Source organism: Falco peregrinus, chromosome 4 (genome assembly GCF_023634155.1).
Source record: "Falco peregrinus isolate bFalPer1 chromosome 4, bFalPer1.pri, whole genome shotgun sequence".
In the NCBI taxonomy this organism is placed as follows: Eukaryota; Metazoa; Chordata; class Aves; order Falconiformes; family Falconidae; genus Falco; species Falco peregrinus.
In genome coordinates this window covers 106,511,215-106,526,284 of record NC_073724.1, presented here as the reverse complement: position 1 = coordinate 106,526,284, position 15,070 = coordinate 106,511,215, and the positions used below count along the sequence as shown (strand labels likewise).

General features: G+C 38.3%; 1 protein-coding gene across 2 annotated transcripts; it reads right to left on the bottom strand.

Annotated features, from left to right (window-relative positions):
- Nucleotides 1-400: 400 nt before the first annotated feature.
- On the bottom strand, nucleotides 401-15,063 carry DCUN1D5 (defective in cullin neddylation 1 domain containing 5). 2 transcript variants are annotated; one of them, XM_055801346.1, is made up of 8 exons: nucleotides 14,940-15,063; nucleotides 11,944-12,026; nucleotides 9,321-9,391; nucleotides 8,863-8,954; nucleotides 2,813-2,921; nucleotides 2,615-2,719; nucleotides 1,496-1,598; nucleotides 401-739 (listed from the first exon to the last, which is right to left on the bottom strand). In XM_055801346.1, the coding sequence occupies exons 3-8, from the start codon at nucleotides 9,360-9,362 to the stop codon at nucleotides 684-686; spliced, it is 507 nt and encodes a 168-aa protein (XP_055657321.1). In that variant the 5' UTR covers nucleotides 9,363-9,391; nucleotides 11,944-12,026; nucleotides 14,940-15,063; the 3' UTR covers nucleotides 401-683. The 2 variants fall into 2 exon arrangements, with proteins under 2 accessions (XP_055657321.1, XP_055657320.1); XM_055801345.1 differs by having other exon boundaries at nucleotides 14,673-15,050.
- Nucleotides 15,064-15,070: the final 7 nt, after the last annotated feature.

Here is a 15,070-nt window from a genome sequence, read left to right as displayed (position 1 = left end):
AGCCGTTCCGCATATAGAGCCATATGGTCTACACCTTTCTGCTTTAAAAGGGCTTGCCATTAAATGCCGTGCCACTGGGTGGGTTTTGAACAAAAACAAAACAAAACAAAAAACCCCAAAAACAAACGAAAAAAAGAGTTTAAGGCCTTTATCTCCAAAAGGAGCTGAAAACTGTGGCACAACCCATGACCAATACTTAATATAAAATTAGCACACTCCCACCCAGGGCTCCAAAAAAGCAGTCATTCTTTCTAATGTTTGTCACACAAGACAATCATACCATCAGCAAGCAACAGTGCCAGTTAAGCAATTTTAAGGTCTTAAAAAATTCATAGCAAAGGGCACTTCTGAGAAAGATAATCTTAAAGATTTGGTTTTAAAAATAGACACCACACTCACATTCAAGGGACATTCTTCACTTTTAGGCTTTTGTCACAAATCTGAATCTTTATTGTTCTGAAATAAAGGCTATAAACATAAGACTCAAAACAAGAACTCCAGCTTTCAGTCTCAGAAGAGGTGTGGTTCAATGCCCATATCACATGTAACAAAGTTTCCTTAAAAAAGGAAAAAAAAAATCTTAAAGTCTTTCTTAAGAATGAAAATGCAATCCTTTGTTTTTCTCATTAGCTTGTGTAGAGGTGGGCATCAAAACAACTTTTGCATTTTCTTTTGAATTCTTGCTAGGACGCTTGACGAACTTTTTGCCATTCAACAAATTCATCCAGAAGCACAGGCCCTGCAAATGGATGAAACTTGGAGTTATATTTGCCACGGTCTTTCAAACACTTTCTCTTAACATATGGAGTTAAAACTATTAGTCTAGGCAACATCCATGCCAATCCTACAGTCAAATATTGATTAAGGCTCAGAGATGACCACAATCATTTCAATCCAGGTGTAGCAAAAAGTGCACAAATAACACTACACTGAACTATGTTAAAAAAGCATTGCTGACATCTGACAGGAACACTGAACTAAAGAGAAAGCATAAAAATAAGGTTATATTGGAAATAGGCACAACTAGGTCCTTCTCCTAGAGTTTTCAAAATTGCACGTAATTAGAGATCAAAATGGGATGCCTAATGCAATTCAGTCATGGCATGATTGACTATCAGCCAGGCATACAGTTCAGTCCCAGCTGAATCAGCAGCTAGGCTATTTTATAAACTAGAGTTTATTATATATTAGTACAAAATGAGAGTTTGCTGTTCATAACTTTATTTGCGAATCCATAGTTTCATGTAGCAAGCAGCTTCATTAGATCCTCAGCTGAATATAAGTTAGATCAAGTACACCATCATACCCCTGACATACTACTACAATTAATATCTGCAGTTTGAAGAGGGACGGTTATCAGGATAGTTTTTCTATGCATTGCTGGAAAAGAAATATTTTATACCTCACAGTATTGTTTCCATTACAGAAACTTTTTTCATGCAAGTTGAAAATACTGAAGTAATAGTTGAATAAGCAAAAAGTTATGAATACTTACATGCACCATCTTCATCATAGTTGCTAAGATCTGCATGGACAGTTCTGCTAAACTCGAGCACATTGTACCACTGATCCTTGTTCATAACTCTGTACTTCGATTGCTAGGGAAAATATTTCAGAACATTAAAATGTCAAGTGATATTTGGTAATGCCGCATCTCATTTATCTCATTTTATCTTAAATCAGTTCCTAACAAACAATTTAACTGGTATCAGTGTCTACTATTTCCTTGTTTTTCCAGTTTTTAGAATACTATACATGTACATATTTCGTAGTTCTGAAACTACATAAACTGGTTTCTTGAAAGATCAGAGCAAAATCAGAATACCAGGGAATCAGGAAGTCATCACTCTTGAGCTTCAAAAAGTGGTAAATTTTCATCTTGCCCTGAGGCGTGGCGTATCTAGCTCAGATATATTTCCAGAATGAACAATTACAAAAATCTTGTTCTCTCCTGGGTACAACACAGTATCATCATAAGGACATCTACTTTGCAACGTTAGTACTGATTTGAAGCCAGTGAATAGTCTTCAGCCTAGTATGCTCCACGGCCTACACACGTCCACATTACTAAGTCATAGCTGAGCTGACCAAAATCTTCCACAGACAGCCAGAGCTCTAGGTACCTACACACTGTATCCACACAAAGCACACTTGGAATTCAGCACCGATGAAGCTGAAAAGACTACTGGGGCTCTATTATTTAATTTTAAATTTACCTTTATAGTCTAATCAAGACTGAATTTTAATTTACTTTGATAAGAGAAGGGGGGTGGGACACAGGAATGGAGAAAAGGATCTGTAATGTATACAAGAACATCTCTGTTTCATAAGCACATCGAGCAAGGGAAGAGGAGCAACACAGAATCTTAGCATCAAAGAACCATTTAGGTTGGAAAAGACCTTTAAGATCATCAAGTCCAACTGTTAACCCAGGACTGCCAGCTCCACCACTAAACCATGTCCCTAAGCACCACATCTTCACACCTTTTAAATACCTCCAGGGATGGTGATTCCACCATGTACAGTCTTGAGCAAAACAACACAAACCCTGAAATCTTTTCACAGAACAGCCCAACTACTATGCCATCATTCAGAAAGTCAAGGAAACTTGTACCTCCAAGTATTGATAAAATACTGAAAACAGTGGCCAAGTTCTTCCAAGCAGAAGAGCTAACATGGATTTTGCAGTATCAATATCAAGACTTCGCTGGTCTTTATCCTAAGGTTGAATAAAGAAAGCATAAAAAACACTCAAGTACAAGCTCATTGAATAATTAAAATAAGAACTTCTCTAACATTCCAGTAGTCTTACCCTTGCAAAATCAAAGGCATATCTGTAGATATTCTTAAAGGATGAAAAGTCATTCAATTGTGACTGCAAGAAGTCAAATTTACTCTGTAATTTTTCTGTACAGTCACACCTTAAAATAAAGAAAACCAAATGACGTTAGAAGTTCAAAACAAAACATTTGGACAATGAAAAAAATGCCAGCAAACATAAAAAATTAAAATCACCAAAATTCAATCATCAGATGTACAGGTGTAATACTATGAAAGTGACTTAAGGCTGAACATGCTCAACATTTGCAGCATATTGAAATGATGAACATCTGGCTTCTGTAAGCCAGTTTTTAAAAAACTTATCAGCAACATAATATACAGTTTCTGCTTTACTTCTCAAATAGTAGTCTTCTTATGCCATACTCTGCAATTTACATTCATACCCAGCACTACTTTATCTTTCAATCACTATGAAAGTTTGGAGAAAACAGTGTGCATTAAGGTACTAAAACCCAGCTGTAAATAAGGGCTTTACGCCGTATTTCTTTGGAAAAAAACAAAACCCTGAACACACACTTCACAACTGCATATTTACGAGTGGCAGGATTAAGCAGGTACTTTGCGAAACACACTAGTCTGCTCATGTTTTATGACTGATACATGCAAGCTCTGATAAGTGTTACACCTGGATTAGTCAGCAGCTATTCAACTGAAACTCACAGGCTGTACAAGAATGTACAGGTGTGACACTTGACAGGATAACCCTTTGGCAAAAAACCCCCTTTGGCAGAAAAGATGATCTCCATGTATTTTACTTAGCAAGGACTTTTGTTTCCAAATAGAAAAAGGATTAGATTCACCAACAATGGCAGAGGAGAATGTAATTTACACATGGTAAACCTCCAGGAAAGATGCACTCAAAAGAACAGTTGTTATATTATATTGTATAATATTCTTACAAAAGAACAACTGCCTTGATAAAAAAAAACAAACAACAAACCAAAACAAAAACATCCACCTTGCCCTGTATCCTATGTGAGAGAAATACTTTCAGAAATGCAGATGTACATAAATACTTCCCTTCATAACGTGTCCCCCTTCTGGCAGCCCGCCTCTCAGATAATACGTTTGTATCTTTAACTGCTCCTTACGGACTTGCCACAGCACCCCTGAGCAAGGGCCCTTCGGGAGTACTGCAGCAGGTTGCTGAGATGCTGTGCTTTGATACTGTTCTTTGCCCCCAGCCCATACTTCTGTTCCTCATGTTTGCTAGCCTGCCCGTCTGCCCCTCTCAGGCTGCCACAGCAGAAATGTAGCAATTTCAGCTGCTGGAGCCTTTTGTTATTTCTTGTCTCTAACAGCATCTACCCAAAGCAGCACTAAGTCCCAGTCAAGACCAATGCTAAATAAATAAAATTGTTAGCTAATCAGTTTGCATACTGAGATGACTAGAACTAATATATTTTGCAATAAACCACGCATTAAGTTGAAAACAAGTTCTGTTAAAAAAAAAAAAACACTTTGGTAAATTTAAAGATAAAATTACTTTGGTCTTCAGCCATCTAACTGGCCTATGTATTCTATTGTTTAATCCTTAAAACAGGATTATGCTATGCTACAAAGCCATCTCATTTTATATTTATAACTCTTCTTTCTATATTCGAACCTTCACACTGCAATAATACTGTCCTCTACATTTGAGGACAAACCTACCCATTTAACACGTAACTAAATGCTCATGTTGTTAGTGTACTAATGACACTATATAGAAACTACTTAAAGCGGGTTTACCACACATTTTGTTAAATATAATTTGATTGAGATTATTTACCATACCATGGATAAACACAAATTGCACCATGTTTAAATTTCTTACAAAACATCTTGTTAAAATTGTTCAAGTAATCACAAATTTAAGTACAAAGTAAAATTGCTGTTATTGTCTACTGTACTACTGGCTATACATATTTTAATGCAGAAGTGATTCTCTTGAAAGTGAGTATGAAAATGTGCAATTATTACACCTCAAGACTTCAGAATTACTGTCAACCAATTTAAAACCAAACTGTCAAATGGATCACACTGAAACAGACAGGCACCACCCTCTGAAGACTGATGCAGGGACACATCTCTGTTAAAGCCATTTTAGGCATTTCCACACCGGGGCAACGATTTTCTTCACGCTAGTGAGGTAAGGAGCTGTCAGACTCCTCTTTTATAGCGATACAGCTGCTTGTGTGGCTACAGGATACACAAGATGACTGAGGTCACCCACACTTAGAATAATCTTCCTAACAGTCAGAACAACCTTCTGATTAGCACAGCTGAATTAACACCAAACTCCCATGCAAAGGCTAGAAAAGAAAATGTGATTTCTTGAATTGCCTTTACTGAAAGACAGCATTAAATGAGGTTACCTCAAGATCAACAGAACAGAATGTTATCTTTCGGCATTCTCTTCACACCCCTACATCATATTTATAACAAAACTTAAATTAGCATCACAAAGCAGTCCTACTTTCATTTCTACTGAGGCAGAGAGTTCATTTGAAGCATAGCTAACAGGGACAAAGTAACTCCTACCCATATATTCCAGTGTTTCATACTTCATAATTAGTCACACATGCTTGTCTTTTACTAAAAACAAAGATCAGTAGGATGTATACAAACATTAAACCAAAAGCATTTAATAGTAGTATATGAAGTACTTTGATGGTCTTTTAATCTACATATGAGTAGGATGCCCTCTAGATGGACAAAAGGAAATTATATCCGTCTAGCCCATCCACTCTCTTCAAACACTGAAATAGGATCTTTTGAGATTTAGGTTCAATGTTTTAACTGGAGCAATACAGAGGTCCAAGGAAGTAATAGCTTAAGAGAGCAAAGGGACATTTTTTCCTTAACTTGACAATGCTATAGTTTCACTATGTCAACTATTTACTGGTCTGGAGACCAGAAATTGTTTAGATTCCAGTACAGATTGAATGCTATATGGCCATAAAAAAATATATTTACACTATGCTTTGTGTTTGCCTCACAAACATTAGCAGAGAGACAATAACAATGAGCAAAAAGTTCACTGGAAAAGCAGCTGATATTAGGCTATCATTAAATCCAACACAAATAAGTTGGCTTTACTAACAATTCTGCAAACAGCAAGAAGTTACCTGGCCTTTCCTGCCTCTCCCTCTCTCCCATGTGGCTTCTTTTGTACCTAGAGAGATCATTACCTTATCTTTCCCTCAGAATCTAATCTGACTCTTCCCCCATTACCCGGCCACTCATTTTCAAAAGCTCAACTTTAATGCAAAATTTGGCTCAGATTCTAACGTTAAAAAAACAGCCAGAGGGAAGTACTCAGACAATACAGCTGCTTATGCCTCACTTCCTTAAAAACAAAATTGTTTGTATTTACTTACCTAGTTGAAACAATTACTTCTATGGAGTTTTACAAAATCATTAATTGTAATCCTTTTTTCTTCACCTTGATTTTTTGACTAGATTTTTTTGTTTATTTATAGGTCTGTAAAGCCCACAATTGACAAATATATGAGTATGCTTCTTCTGTAACTCAGATATATAAAGTTAAATGCCCAACGCTAAGTTATCCACCCCCTAGTGGCTTTAAAGCAAATGCAGCTGAACAGTCACTTCCTGAGGGCTATTCATTTCATCCTAAGGAGGTGTTTAAAATAGCTGAAATGAATGGCCCAGCAGAGAGAACCGTTTCTCTCTGCTGACTATGAAAAGAACTTCCAGTGATTATTTTAGATTCAGGCACCCAGCTTTCATATATATATATATATATGTACATGCATACATATATACACACATACACAAATATATAGGGCAGAATTTACCCCTCCATCACGATATACTACAAACATTCGCTTTCACAGCTTAAGTTGTTTAAGTCTCATAAGCTGCTACTTAATGCTTAACTCACCTAAATTTTTAAAGTGTATACCTTATCACATATTTATTGTTCTCCTCTCTGACGAGCAAATCACAATCTCTTCATCAGCATATCACAAAACCACACAAAAAGAATGTGACTCCAAGATTCAGGCACTCAAACGTTGGCATCTAACTGAGTATTAGCTTTAGGTGTTGCCCATCAGAGGTCTAGCCAACCAACGTGTAAGAGCAATTCAGGTGATCAGCCACTAGGTCTTAGGGCAAACTGAATACCCCCTCAGGCTCCACTACATTGGCTAGATCTCCGGAGATTGCAGTAACAATTAAAGAAATCCAGCTCTTGCATGTAAACCATACATTTAGGTGTCTTACTATGGAGCTGAACTCCACTCAATCCTGTTCATGCAATTACCGTATGTGACATTTCTCATATTTTGAAAAAAGGATTCTGTAATATAACTCTGACTTAGAATACACTCTGGGGTTTTAATGCATTTTAATGTCATTTCTTCATGCAAAAAATGCTGTGCAAGAATTTAATAATATTCTATTGCTTTAAGAGTGTAAAATCCTTCAAAACTTTTGTCTAATCTTTCAAGAGAAACTAGATTCCCCCATTCCAAAGGGAATCCCCATAATATGATTCTTCCTTCCCACAAACAGCACAAGTCTACAGATTTATATTATCTTTTGTTGTGTTTTAACCCCAGCCAGCAACTAAGCACCAATCAGTCGCTTGTTCACTCCACTCCCAGCCAAAACTAGCACATCTTTATAAGCTAACAAATCTTGAATTCCTTTATGCGAGTGTCACTGCTTCACCCTGCTGCTTAGCCTACAGCCTGCTATCAGAGCACACCCAAGGGAAGCAGAACATACAGGTTAACTGGTTTAGGCTTAGGCAAGTGGTCCAATCACAAGTCTCTTTATATAAAAATACCAGCAGTACCATATTTTCTGTTTTCAACACATATAGCCTACAGCATGACCAGCTCTATTCTTAAAAGAACCAGAAGACTCCTAATCACAGAAGATTATTAGAAACAAACTCCAGAATATTGCCTCTGAAGAGCTGTCTGATTTCATACATCTTTGTGCTTGTGTACTGCTAGACTGGCTAACTCTTGAGAGCCTCCACTTGGACACAAAAATTAAGTACTTCAGAGAAGTGACCAAATTATACCCATTCACTGCATCTAAAAATTTATGCACCCGGAACTTAATCTTTGCCATCCTGAATTTCAGGCTATTTAATCATTGCAGCTCTTACTAAATTTAAGAGCCTGTGATAGTCACAAAACAATCAAGGCATCTGTTGGAAGCATGATCCCAAATCAAATAAGATTTGCACAAGACAGTCAGGTCATAGTTTTGAATAACCAGAGGGTATCTGCCCAATACAATTTCCCAAACCAAATCACAGCTGATACGGCAACTGTGCCAACTCCAAGGGTCAAATCAGCCCCTCCTTCCCACCATGCTGCAACAGTAGCTCCCTGACATTTTTAATATTGAATGCAGCACCATAACAAGTCACACTTAAAACATCCATGTACTGGAAGTAGTTCCATGAAGAACAAAAAGTGACAAGTGAACTAAGCCTCACAAAAAGCTGATTAGTTTCATGAAACAAACAATCCCTTTAGGCAGAGCATTATCTCACCAAAAAAGTCTTACAAACAGGAGTGAGAAGTTTATAAATTGAAAAATTATTTAATCTAAGCATTAAGGATGGCTTCTGATCCACACCTAATAAGTAACACTAATAACCTAAATTATTATCAACGTAGGCCTCACCTACACAGCTTAGAAATCAGTAAAAACTTTCTAGAATACCAGAGCTGAGATATGCTAATTGGTATCTCCTGATCTACTTATTGATGTCTGCTAACTGGAATGGTATTTTAACATGTTTTTGGTAAGAAAAAGAAGCCACCAAAACCTGACTTTTTAGACAAAACTATGTAACTGGAGTGAACTCAACAAATTCACAACCTGAACAACAGTAGCTACTTCCAGTTGTTGCCCGAGACCAGACCTAAAAGCAAGAGTTTATGTTTCTTATTGCCAATGTACAAGAAATGGAGGGCAAGAATGATTAAGCTACTGGTAAAAACATAAAATTGGAACATTCTCTTATATATGTGAAAACACTCTTACTGTAAAGAGGTCATTCCTTTTAACCATTCTTCCTTGGTAAAAAATCCCATGCTTTCAGCCTCTAGTTTCCAGGCCAAAACTAACATAATAATCTATGGGGAAAAAAACAAGGGAGAAAAAGCAATAAGTATGTAAGGAAAGACTGATTTCTGGATGTCCAAGAAACTCCAAGCATTCAAACATTCTTGCAATTGTTGTACACGCTTGTACTTTGTATGTGTTACCATTTAATAATTCAGCTATGTGCAATCTTTCCCTTAATTCCTATTTCTGAAAATGAAGTATTACTATAATAAAACAAACCTCACACCAGCCACACAAAATTGATGAAATATCTAGAACAGTCCCTAAAATCAGGAGGATAAACAACTCCTTGCCTACTGAATGTAAGTTTTACACAGAACCTAATCTTATCCAATACCTGCTTTTAAAGTGTTAGTATTGTGCAAGAAACCTACATTTTCAGGCTCAACACCGATGTCTTCACAGAACTTTTCCATTCCTTCGGGCCCCACAACTTCATCGGGACCTTCAAAACCAAAAAGAAACCAGACTAAAATCTAACATTCTCTTTTCACAAGGGTTAGACACAACAATAATTAGACTATATTGCATACAAGCTATCTTTAGAAACACTATTAAGTAGCTTTTATGTTAGAACCATTCTATCAATTCCAGTGAGGAGACATGTATATTACATACAAAGTAACACTACAAACTAAAAGTAAAACTAAACCAGAACTTTCATGTTGTGCACTGCCTCCCTACAACAGCAGACAAGCTATTTCAGTTTGCATCTGTGAGTTTTCAAAAGTCTCCACAGAGTTTCCCATTTACATAGCTCAACTCCAGTAATTGTGGCAGTCAATTGTTTTTAAAGATAACTTTGTGTACTGTTACTCTGCGCTGAAGTTACTCTATGAAAAACATTCTTCAAAGAGTTTTTATCAACAATGAAAAAATTAGTTCCACCTGAGTTACTATTACAGATATTACTATTTCAATGTTGTTAACTTTGTGGGTTTGCACCAACGATGAAGATGAGTCTTCAAATAATGTAAGGTTAGTTTTGTGATGCTGAGTAATATGAGAGTGATAATAATAAATCAGAAAAATGCTAAGAGTGTTAGGCATGTAGAAAGCAGAAAAACGTTTATGACTGCAATGAAAATAAGTTGATCAGGACCACAAAAGTTAGTGTTACGCTGTCACTTTTCAACACAACAAAAGCCTCTAAAAAGCAGCAAAATAGCATATTTAAAGAACACATACAGACACACTCTACAACACTTTGTTTCTCTGAATATCCCTCTAGTTTCAGTTACTTCTAGTAAGCCTGTTCCAAAAACTACTCCTACTAGGTAACCAAATATTCTTAGAAGGCCTGTTGATAACACTATTCTGATGTGTCTTGGATCATTATGTTAACATTGCTTTAGTTAATATGAACCCATGTAAAAGGTAAAGGCTTTATCTTCCAAAGCAACATGCCATTTTAGCCTTTTTTTTTTTTTTTGCAAATTTTGCTACTTGTACATAGGCAGAGAGTCCCTTCCCCGTCCCCCTGCCCTGATGATACCTGTCTCCACTTCATCTGTATCTGCTGCTGTTATTGCAGCAGAAGTCTTTTTAAGAGTTTGGATTATGTACTTCGAATACTCACTGTGAGATAAGAACATAGCCAAAACCTGAGAATGGCTACTTTACAGGAAAATAAAATGCAACTGGCATTTAAGACCATGAACTCCCACCTCTTGAAAAATGTTGCAAAGAACAGCTCACCTAGGTAAGCAAGGCAAAACACTGCCGTCAGGTTTTGGGAAGCCTGTACATAAACTTGCAATTTTTTTAGCACATTCTAAGTTATGAAGAGAAACAGATACAAGGGTTCACTGGTAATGACAAGTATAAACTTGAATCAGTGTTTTTCGCCCAGATTTCATACGTACAATTCACATATATGTGTGTACTTTTCTCTTTAATGGAAACATTTAATTTCCTACACTGTATAATTTCACTGGAATTCTTTTTTATGCTAGAAACATGGCATATTTTGATTACGGGTTAACTAACAAAGTATAACCTACACTCAGACTTAACAACAGAAACAAAATTTACAGGCCTTGTGTGCAGGCGCATTTATCAGAAGAAAATTAACTGAGAATTATTATTTTCCTCAGAAAATACTCCAAAACAGTATGTCTCAAACCTAAATTAGAAAGCAGACTACTAGAATCAGGAATAGTTCATTACTGTGGAAAGACTGCAAGGAAAACACCAGTTCTGATAAATATACGCAAAGCAATTGCTGGCAGGTAAATCATCAGCTTATTTTGTACCAAGAAATGGGAATTAATGAGTTTTAATCAACTAGTTATGATGGACTTAAAGCAGTGACTAGACAAGAAATCAGTAATAGTTTACAGATCCTGAGGTTCTAAACATAATTGGTAAACAAATGGCAGCAACAGTCTAAGAAATTCTCTAAGATACACTGCATATTCACTGAAAGCAACTGTTACTTGGATAGCAATTTTGATTTATTTGAAAGAGGCTACTTTTAACACTTCTGAATGCAACAATCGTTATTTAGAATATCAAAAATGTTAGGACAGATTCCCAGATACGAAAAACTGTGTAAGTATCTATTATTTTGCTTTGTAAAAGAGAAACCCAAAGGCTTAAATTATGTACTATTTCATTATTGTTCCAATTTGATCATAAACAAGGTCTAGTTAGATTAAATAAACTTCCACTGTCTCTCAATTTCCTGGCTTCTACTTGTCCATTTCAAAATAAGAAGTATATCCTGATTCAACACTGCACTGTCCAACTCATTCATTTCACTTTAAAGAATGCCATAGTAAGTTACAAAGCACAGAGTAAAGAAGAAAAAAAAATCAAAAAACAAATACTGAAAAAGTGGTAGTAAAAGCTATACTAATTCATGTGCATGTTATAAGGAAGCAACTATGGACATATTTTTTATGTCTGCCTCAGCATAATGCAAATGATATTTGATATATGCGTTTATTTTAAACAAAACTGTATAGTTTTAAAGATGAATCCATTGTGTATTACCTGCATATTCATAAAACCAAGCCAGGCACCTTTTGCTTGAAAAATGTTCCTCTCCACTTAGAACTTTACCAGAGGCTTGTGATCTGCAATAGGTTATAGTAATACAAGGATAAGTGTTATTAAAATAAGAGAAATGAGAAATACTTTAAAATTTAATTCCAAATTGTTAATTATTAGTTCAAACTATATAAACTGTTTCATGAAGTCAATATACATCAACAGTGAAGCTGAATTTGTTAATGGGCAACTGTCATCCTACTTCAGCAGCTGTTGGAACATAAAATTACCTTGAAATACAACCCTCTCATAGCCCAATTTATTACAACTATTATTTATCCTGAAATGCAAAAGTACTGTTATCTTGTGCAGATATGAAACCAAAAAACCCACACACAGATGGTCAAAGTATCACTACTCAGTAATTCAAATGCCTTATTATCTACTTATATTTATACATATAGGCATTTAAAGTTAGGTCTCTAATAAGCAGTATGATCTTCAGGAGTGCTGAATATGCACAGATCCCATTTAGGTCAACAGGAGCTGCAGAGTTTGACATATTTAAAAGTCAGGCTATTTATAGTGAAGCAGCCAAATTTGGGAAGAAAACTTGGTCAATTTGTTTACATTAAACATGTAACTACATATCTGTAATTTCTACAGATGTTTGGTACACATACCAGAATAGTAATATGCAATCTATGCACACACAGCTCACCCCACCCCACACCATTGTCTTCATTATGTGGCACACAACTCAATTTGCCTAGGAAGTGAATTTTCATAATTTATCATTCTTTAAAAGAACACATAAAATAACTGATTTCTTCCAGCAAAATCACTAACCATTTGAAAGCATCTTTAGTAGTAAGGAATTGCAGCACCTTTTCAATGCACACTCCTTTCAAATACAAGTTACAGACTCTTCGAACGAGCTAAGATTATTTCTAAGAATGAGGTGAAAATTAATCACATGAGAGGATTTGAAATTATGCAGCTCCTACATTGCAATTTTAAAATGAAAACGTCAAGCAGGAAAAGAATACTTCAATTCTGAGAGGTGTTGAACAACTTTTATCTCCCATATATCACTTTAAGCTTCACTGGAAAAGAAAGCAATGCTCTCCAAGATGAAGCCATATGTGCTGAAAGCTAGAATTAAAGATGTACTACATACAAATATCCATCAAAGTGCCATTAAAAATTCAAGTCACCAGAATGAAACAGAGCCCTACAGTATGCTATTACTTGCCAGCTTTATCTAGTTTAACATATATCCATTTGTAATTACTGGTTTTATTAAAGAATATCACCAATATATTACTATATAAAGAATGCTGTGTCAAATATGCTCATGTATCAAACACTTAGTGACTAGCTAGCATGAATTCTCATTTACATCATAGTTTTTGCCTAACGGCTACCAGCTCCCTATAGAGTCTGGTATATTGGGCTGTTTTTTAAGGAGCTTTCAAAAGATTGAGGTTTTTTAAAGAAATTAAGACCATAAAATTTTGGTCAGCAGTGTTCAAGAAAGATGAACTGAAACTGGAACAAATGCTGAGATGAGCTATGATGAGCAAGGAGAATGAAAATCAGTATTACAATCCAGAAAAATTTAGCGTGTTTAATTTAACAAAATGAAATATGAGAAAACATGCTCACTCCAAACACACTATGAGGCAGGACCATAAGGGAGGAGTGTTATATAAAATATAATGCAAGCACAAGAACAATTATTAACTGGTTATGAAGAAATTTAGACTGAATCTAAAAGACCATAAATGACTGCAGAAAAGGAAGCTGTGGAACAGTTATCCGAAATGAATGGTCATAACAAAATAAAAGCCTAGGTACTTCTAAGCTTAAGCTTGGTCAACCTATGGGGACGACTGTATGTCAGTTTCTTGCAATAGCCATTCCAGTAGCATTGATTTCGTAAGTCACGACTGTCATAACTACTGGTTTAGCGACATACTTAACAAGCTGTAATAGATGAAGGCGGCATACAGTTACTTTAGGGAAGCCACACTGGAAGCTCTACACCATGGTTTATCATTCTAATGGTAATTTTTGGGTATCATGGTATAAGTGGTCTTTTTATGGCTGTTAATGAACAGGATGATTCAGACTCCTGAATTTATTACAGATTCCCTGATTTTGTTTTGGAGTGTGCTGACCATTCCCTCCGTTTCACTAAAAAAAACCCCACCAACAAACCAAAACAAACCAGAAAAGAGACGATTTAATGCAGACACCCTGAGCACTGGCAACCTTAAAATTAAGGGAGCTACGTGGGGCAGGTCAGAGGTTAGAACGAACACGGGGACAGACTCTGGAACAGGCCCCGCTGGTGCAGGGAAAGCCAAAGCCGGGAGGAGCGGGCGCAGATCCCCTGTTCCCCAAGGTGTGCCCTGCACGGCGGGCGCCCGCACCAGCACCCCCGCCACCGGGACGTGCCCGCCGGCAGGACCCAGGCGCTGCGCAAAGCCGGCCGGGCCCCGCACCGCCTCATCGCGCCCACCGCCCCCGGTGCGAACCCCCGGCACCCCGGGCCCCGCGGTGCGGAGCGGGGCCGCCTCCGGCCCCCCCCGCCGGCGGACAAGCGGCCCGCGCCGCGCCCGCCCGCCCGGGGACGTTGACAGCCGGCAGCAACCGCCGCCGCGGGCCCTGCCCGGCCCGCCCCGCACACCGTGCCCGCCGGGCAGCACCGCGCCGCGAAACGGTACCTGCCGAGTTTACGCTTCCTGGGGCCGGCGTCCTCCGGCGCTGCACCCGCCGACCCCGAGGACTTCCTCTTCTTCTTCACCGGCATCGTCCTGCCTCGGGGTGGGCGCCGCCCCACTGCCGGGGCCCGCAGCCGAGGCCCCCTCGGCCTCACCGCCCCCCCGGCCCCTGCCGCCGCCGCTGCCGCTTCCCGAGACCGGTGGCGAGGAGACGAGAGGAGCCCCGTCCCGCCCTGCTCCTCCCCGTCCCGGCCGGGCCCTGCCACCCACCCGCTCGCCGCGCGGGTAGGCCCCGCCGCCACGCCGGTGCCAGAAGTGGGTGTCGCGCCCGGGGCGGGGGCGCGGGACCGGCCGGTAACAGCTGCTCAGGGAACGGCGAGCGACCCGGACACAGACACCGC

Bases quoted from the DNA above. Each gene is read 5' to 3' on its own strand.
- DCUN1D5 (XM_055801345.1), bottom strand. From the start codon at position 14,758: ATGCCGGTGAAGAAGAAGAGGAAGTCCTCGGGGTCGGCGGGTGCAGCG. The intron at 9,392-11,943 runs GTAATACACAAT...TTGGTTTTGAAG, and splicing joins TTGGTTTTATGAATATGCAG to GTCCCGATGAAGTTGTGGGG. The intron at 740-1,495 runs GTAAGTATTCAT...ATCCATTTGCAG, and splicing joins CTATGATGAAGATGGTGCAT to GGCCTGTGCTTCTGGATGAA.